The 7,500-nt window shown below is 45.4% G+C and overlaps 1 protein-coding gene across 2 annotated transcripts in view; it reads left to right on the top strand.

Annotated features, from left to right (window-relative positions):
• Positions 1-7,500, top strand: part of pdlim5a (PDZ and LIM domain 5a) — a 169,270-nt gene that overhangs the window by 12,331 nt on the left and 149,439 nt on the right. Inside the window, exons 1-2 of one of the 2 annotated variants that reach the window (XM_063195686.1) lie at positions 1-22; positions 1,135-1,398. The exon at positions 1-22 is cut by the window's left edge and continues 109 nt beyond it. In XM_063195686.1, the coding sequence (XP_063051756.1) occupies positions 1,297-1,398 (102 nt within the window). In that variant the 5' untranslated portion in view covers positions 1-22; positions 1,135-1,296. The remainder of the gene's footprint in view (positions 23-1,134; positions 1,399-7,500) is intronic. The other variant, XM_063195685.1, reaches the window with a different exon arrangement.

Here is a 7,500-nt window from a genome sequence, read left to right as displayed (position 1 = left end):
TGGAAAGCCTTGCTGTGCAGAGGTAGTGGACTTTGTCTTTGGATATTTCTGTGGCTATTGCTCTGTACATTTTTAGCGACTTTCTACTAGAATTTCTACTGTTCTATTCTGTTCTATTCTATTCTATTCTGTTCTTATCTATTATATTCTATTCTGTTCTGTTCTGTTCTATTCTATTCTATTCTATTCTATTCTATTCTGTTCTGTTCTGTTCTGTTCTGTTCTGTTCTGTTCTGTTCTGTTCTATTCTATTCTATTCTATGGACTTTATACAGTACTTGCAATGTTCAGAATAGAAATGCATTTTGTACACGGTGGCTTTTCATTTTGAAATGTTGCATGGCAGTGTTGTTTCTGTCTGAATAATGCTTGCAGTGTTATTGTAAACATATTCATTTTTATCACCTTTTGTAAGGCCTGTCTTGTAATTGTGCCAAATACATGTAGCATTTAATCAGTTTGTAGCAGTTGCTAATTGATTAATGTACCCGACAGATTTTTGGCTTGTGTTCTTCACAAAGGGCTCCTGAAGCCTCCTGTGATGTGGATGCAGTCAGTTCCCTCTTGTATTAATGAGCAGTTTAGTCCGCTGCATTAAACACACAGATGATGATTCCATTACTCATTTCCATTACAATGGGCTGGATTAAACAGCTGTTCCCTCCCCTCTCTCCCTCTCTCTTTCTCTCTCTCTCTTTCTCTCTTTCTCTCTCTCTCTCTCTCTCTCTCTCTCTCTCTCTCTCTCTCTCTCTCTCTCTCTCTCTCTCTCTCTGTACCTCTCGGTCTCTCTCTCTCTTTCTTTTTATATGTAATATGTATATCTTTCTTTCTTTCTTCTTTCTTTCTTTTGCCCTCTTACTTTCACCTTTCACTTTCTCTTTATTTCTCTCTCTCTCTCTCTCTCTCTCTCTCTCTCTCTCTCTCTCTCTCTCTCTCTCTCTCTCTCTCTCTCTCTCTCTTTGTGCTTTTGGGTGGAGTGTGGTTTTAACCGCACAATGTAATATGTACCTTTGTAAGTAAAGGATTAAAAAAATTAAATTCTCTCTATCTCTTTATCTCTCTCTCTGTCTCTCTGTCTCTCTTACCATCCTTCTGTCTCTTTTCTTCTACTCTCTCTATCCCTCCTTCCCCTAGTGTGTGGATCTGGAACTGGAGAGACTGTGCCGTACACTAAGCTTCTGAGTAAGCTCCTGCATCTGTCCACCAGCACGACCAGACAGACCCCCAGACAGGCAGACAAGCGGACCGGACAACCAGACACCAGAGACCGGAGACTAGAGACACCAGCGAGCAGCCATGAGCAGTAAAAACTACAGCGTCACCCTGCCGGGTCCGGCCCCCTACGGCTTCAGGCTGCAGGGGGGAAAGGACTTCAACATGCCCCTCGCCATCTCCAGGGTGAGTAGTACTATACCTCCCTGAACACGCCCGTAACACCTTACACAGTCATGCTATGTTCAACATGGCCAAGACGCCTACCTATAATACTCCTCCTGGGGTTGTGGTGGCTTGGTGGTATAGGAGTCGTTTGACAACCAGAAGGTTGTAGGTTCTTGCCCCGCTCTTCCTGACCCCATCGATGTGTCCTTGAGCAAGATGCCACCAGTGTGTGAATGTGAGTGTGAATGGGTGAATGGGAGGCAGACAATGTAAAGCGCTTTGAGTGGAAAGGCGCTATATAAATGCAGTCCATTAATTTACCATCCTATGGTAGCTTCTTACTGCAGATTGGGTCGCTGGTGGGCCTATTCACTATTTGCTGAAAATACTCAGCTACATCATAACAACATTGCCATGACATTACTGAGAGCCCTAAGTAACAGATGAACACACAGCCATTACAATGTTTGTGACAGTAAGTTTATGACATAGGTTCTGCGCTAAGGCATTAAGCATGCCCTTCACCATCTCTATGGTGAGCAGCACTATTGACTCTTCCCACGTGATGTCAAAACAAATGTGTCAGCCATTTTCGACGTGAAATACTAGTAGTCGAGACTCACTCAAAACACCCACAATACTCAGGGGCAGGTCCAGGGGCAGTCCAACTGGGCCGGCCAACCGAGTAGTCACGTTTTTTTCAGTGACTGTCACAGCGTTCCACTGGCATGCGTTAAGGGGCTACCCTGCCCCTCAATTATCCCCAGTGTGGGTGTGTCCCTAAACAAAGCCCCAGCTATGCCATCCCTTTCTACCACATCTTACCTCATCCTACACTGTCCCATCTCGACATCTCTTTGGACAGATTTTTTATGTTTGAGGTTTTGGTACGATTCTTCAGCATTTTCAATCTGGCAACACTGCCCCCACCCCACCTCAAACCCCACATATATTAATACCCAGGGCTGGACTGGGATCTGAAAAGGGCCCGGGCACTTTTTGACGCCTGAGGGCCCGACACCGATGCCTATCGGTATTTATGACATTGTATATAATATAGCCTATATTAAAAAGCTCACACCAAAAAATGCTTCATCACTACTCACAATAACCTTCTTGGGGAGATGGTCACAGTGTACCCTCATGTTCCCTTCATCCTGCATGTGAAGTTCTGAGTATGTTTGAGGGTAGGAGATAGAGAGAGGTGGACAACTAACTTTATTTATGATTACACACACACACACACACACACACACACACACACACACACACACTGTAAAATGGACACCATATATAATAATAATAATAATAAAATGTAATAAAAAATAATAATTTCCTAGATGTTTCAACTTCAAATTGCTCCAGTCCACAGATACTGTCAGTGAGCTTACTTTATGGTAAGTATGTGAAGTTCTGAGTATGTTTGAGGGTAGGAGATAGAGAGAGGTGGACAACTAACACACACACACACACACACACACACACAGAGAGAGAGAGACACACACACACACACGCACACACACTGTAAAATGGACACCATATATAATAATAATAATAATAAAATGTAATAAAAATAATATTTTCCTAGATGTTTCAACTTCAAATTGCTCCAGTCCACAGATACTGTCAGTGAGCTTACTTTATGGTACACCCCCGCCACCGCCCCCCTTTCCCAACGCACACCAAAACGTTTCTAGTTTAGTTATTGTCTAGGCATAAACTGTATGCAGCTTGACACTAATCAGAAGAGCCTAAGACTGTCATTATATCAGTGGGGTTTTACTTCCCTACACTTGTCATTTTTTTCACCACAACAATACCAAGTGACCGCTTATGCTTAGGCTTCCAACAGAGGTTGATGACGTTACGTACAATAGGCATACGCATTGAAGCGTCCAAACCGCGTCGCCTCAAACATTAAAGTGTACCTCCGGGATTTTGGACACCAGACCTCATTTCCGAGTCAGCCCGGGTGTAAACAATGTGTCCAGAACGTTTTTTTCACATTCCATGCAGTCCTTGTGAATTCTCATATCCATGTTGCTAAGCTAGCGCAAGTGAACGGATATGGTAGTAGCCTGCCCCCAAAAATAGTCTTATCCGGTTGCAACAACATTCAAAACAACCCCATTATTATGCCAGACTGCAAGTGTAAATACTTGTCTTGATAGAATGAAGTTTGAAATTAAACCAACATTGCAATCATGTTTGATCACCATCAGCAATTTGTGTTCCGGTTTGAAAGCTTGACAGCCGCGGAGTGATATTCCTAGTACAAATCCTAGCTTCGTTTGACACATCCATAACTTTTCCATAGAGCGAACTCCAACATCTTTGAAGTTTGTAAAACTGAACGGTTTTCCCCTCTCCCTGACCTCGCTCGCAAACATCAAGAGTAATGCTTTCTGTCCGACTTTGTAAACCTTTCGTAACATTGAAACATATGCCATAACAATGTTTGGTTGTTACTAGATGACCCGTGTGTCTACACAGCATGTTGGCGAACAGAACGCACAATCTTCTCCCTTTCATCCTCCCATTCCATCTCGTCTCAAAAAAACATTCCATGTAATAATAACTAGAGCTACGAGTGACATATTTCACAATGTCAAGCCAGATCACATAGCGTTGCGTAACTTATGAATCCATAGGAATACGGCAAGTCATGTCTAATGCCATTTGTCACAGCAATTACACAAAATAACAGTAAAGCATTACAACATGCCAATCCAAAAGGGTAACTTCTAGCCCAAGTTTTGGCTAACGTAGGCGAAGCCATTATACCACTGGGCTACCATCATAGAAGCAGAAAGCATAGCAAACCTGTTCTTCGGAGACTGTTGGTGCGCGCCACAAAATGTAGATCTGGGAATGCGGTTGGCACCGCGGACACTTTTAGAGTTTTCCGTGTAGGTATTAGACTTCGAGAAGGACTTTGTGAAGTCGTCGGGACTGAAATGGTCACTGCAAAGCACCGGGGTAGCTTACGGAGCGTCTCCATCGGTGTGTTGATGTAGCCCTGCAGCCAGGAGCCAGAGTTTGGTTCTTTCAACATCTTTCACGGAAACCAATGGAAACTTGTCGATACCCATCTGTGGGCTTTATTATTGCAGTTGGTATATACACACTGATGTACCATGGTGCGATGTCGTTGGGTTTTAATCCACTATTCGATCCGAAAGCAGTTGTAGAACTAGCCTTGATTTGCAATGTCACTTGCGGGTCCCTGCAGTGGGTGGGTGGGCTACATCACAACTGAAGAGAGCAAAGTAAAATTCCGCCGACCCCGAGAAAATAGTCTCTCAACATGGCAAAATCCACGCAGTGCAAGGTTGGTTTAATTTCAAACTTCATTCTACTAAGACAAACATTTACACTTGCAGTATGGTATAATAACGGTTTTGTTTTGAATGTTGTTTAAACGGGATAAGACTATTTTTGGGGGCAGGCTACTACCATATCCGTTCACTTGCGCTAGCTTAGCAACATGGATATGATAATTCACAAGGACTGCATGGAATGTGAAAAAAACGTTCTGGACACATTGTTTACACCCTGGCTGACTCGGAAATGAGGTCTGGTGTCCAAAATCCCGGAGGTACACTTTAAGATATTAAAACATCCATCCAATGATTAAATGCTTTCCAGAACAAAACGTGTTTGCATGGATAAAAAAGCCTATCCCTGACCACAACAGGAAAATTAAACTCATGAAGGCCCTATAAAATATCATATTAACAACAACAAAGTGAAGCTGCATGTTTCAGCTATTACAATAAAAGGAGCGCGTATTAACTATCATCAGCGATTCACAAACAAAACGGAAAGACGGCTTCTTTCTTTACCATGCAAAGAGGCAGCTCAGGATAATACCAGATGTCTTGATAATAAAGTGATATGTCATTACAGAAGGAAAAGATTGGAAAAATACATTTAGTTTAAAACCATAGTTGCAAATGACACGACAAGCAATAGACTAAAACAAGATATTTGTTGGATTTGAGAAAGTGAACGTGGGTAATGGGTATGCGCCGTAATTAACATGTAATACAAGACACAACACAGGTGGTTGTGACAGGCAGCTGTAAAGAGAGATGGAAGATTTCTATGCTCGCGCAACAATACAAAAAGTTTAAGAAAATAAATCAATACATATAGTGACTGTTTTGAGCGAGTGGGAAGGGACGACATCTCAGTTTCAGGCAATAAGCTACATGGGAAAAACGCCGAGGCGGTGAATAGCTAATCTGCCTGGCCAGCCAGGGTAGGCTACGGTAGGCCTACTTCTTGGGTAGAGGGCAGAAACTAGCTTCACTTCAACACAGCATCTCATGACAGCTCAAGGCAAATGGAAGATTTCTATGTGCTGGCGCAACATTACAAGACAAGTGCATGGGAATTTATCAAATGGGTACAAATATTCATGACTGATTTGATTAAGTCAGGATGACAATTTGATCTGAGGTAATGAAAGGGATGGGAAATTACGAAACGCCGAAGCGGCGCATAGCTACACTAGCTGGGTGTGTTAATGGGGCTAACCTCTCTCTCCATGGGTCACGTCTCGTATCCGTCTCTATATCCCCTGCTCGAATCATCTCGCCCGCACTGTTCACCCGCCGCCTCCTCCTCCGCCTGCACCACCTTGCACTCGTTGATGCACCGGCGGCCCCACTGTCCCAACCTGAGGTCGAGCTGTGTGATTCACCACACCTCCCACGGCCACAAAAGAGCTACCGGTCCGGCGCTCGAGCTGGTGGTGCTTTTAGCTTTGAACAAGTCAGTGATTTTAGCACATTTTGCCCCGTCTTCTTTTAGTTTTTGCTTTCGCTTTTCCATGCGCTTTTCATAGCCAGTCCTTTCTTTCTCCATATAGCGCCCTGTATCCTCCGCTCCACCACCAGAGTTTTTATTAACCGAATAGCCACCATCCAAGTCAACGAAACTTCGGATGATGATGCTGACAGACTAGTTGGGTCGAGCGAGCGAGGGCCTGCAGGGAGGGGCGGGCCTTTGAGAAGCAGCACATTTCATTGGACTAGGCCAATGTGCATCAAGAGAAACATCCAATGAGCTTCGATGTGTCATTTTTTCTACCGTCACAGACCAAAAAAATAATGTATATAATTTTTTATTATTATTTCGGGCCCTCGAGGGCCCGAAAGACGCGAGGGCCCACCGGGATTTGCCCGGTACGCCAGATGGCCAGTCCAGCCCTGTTAATACCACACTGCTCTCCCTTTCATCACTGCTATATCCCCCTTTTCCCCTCCTCCCCCTACTCCTCTTTCTACATCTGTCTTTACCTCCTACCCCTCACCCTTCCCTCTATACGCTCCCCTGTTGTTCCTTCCCATGTCTAATGTAGAGTGTCTATTCCCCAGTGTATTGCATTGAGGGTCTATGTGCTGTGTAATTATCGCAGCCTTGCTCTCTCCCTCCCCTCTTCTCGTCTCTCCATCCCCTCTTCTCTCCCTCCCCTCGTCTCTCCCTCCCCTCTTCTCGTCTCTCCATCCCCTCTTCTCTCCCTCCCCTCGTCTCTCCCTCCCCTCGTCTCTCCCTCCCCTCGTCTCTTCCTCCCCTCTTCTCTCCCTCCCCTCTTCTTTCCCTCCCCTTTTCTCTCCATCCCCTCTTCTTTCCCTTCCCTTTTCTCTCCATCCCCTCTTCTCTCCCTCCCCTCTTCTCTTCCTCCCCTCCCCTCTTCTCCCCCCCTCCTCTTCTCGTCTAATGTGGCCAGCTCTTCCCCAGAGGGGGCCATTGCTGCTGCTTACTCCCGCTCTTCCGTTATGTCTAATGCAGGCGTCTATTCCCCTGTGTGCTGCATTGAGGGCCTATTGTCGTGTGATTACCAGTGTCACCCTTCTGCCCGTTCTTACTGATCGCTTCACCTCCCTGACCCAGCACCCCAGCCTTAGGCGCCATGCCCCTGCATCCAGCCCCACCCCCAGTGCCACAACCCCGGCCCCAACTCCCGCCCCCATACCCCTAGATATCCATCTCCCATCTACCATCTACCCCACCCGTCACACGCACATGAAGAGAGGCACGTGCGTGCGCGCTCACTGATGCACGAATGCACGCATGTGCGCATGCACACATGTGCGCATGCACGCACGCACA

The sequence above is a fragment of the Engraulis encrasicolus genome, chromosome 3 (assembly GCF_034702125.1).
Source record: "Engraulis encrasicolus isolate BLACKSEA-1 chromosome 3, IST_EnEncr_1.0, whole genome shotgun sequence".
Classification (NCBI taxonomy): domain Eukaryota; kingdom Metazoa; phylum Chordata; class Actinopteri; order Clupeiformes; family Engraulidae; genus Engraulis; species Engraulis encrasicolus.
This window is presented reverse-complemented; position numbering and strand designations above follow the sequence as displayed.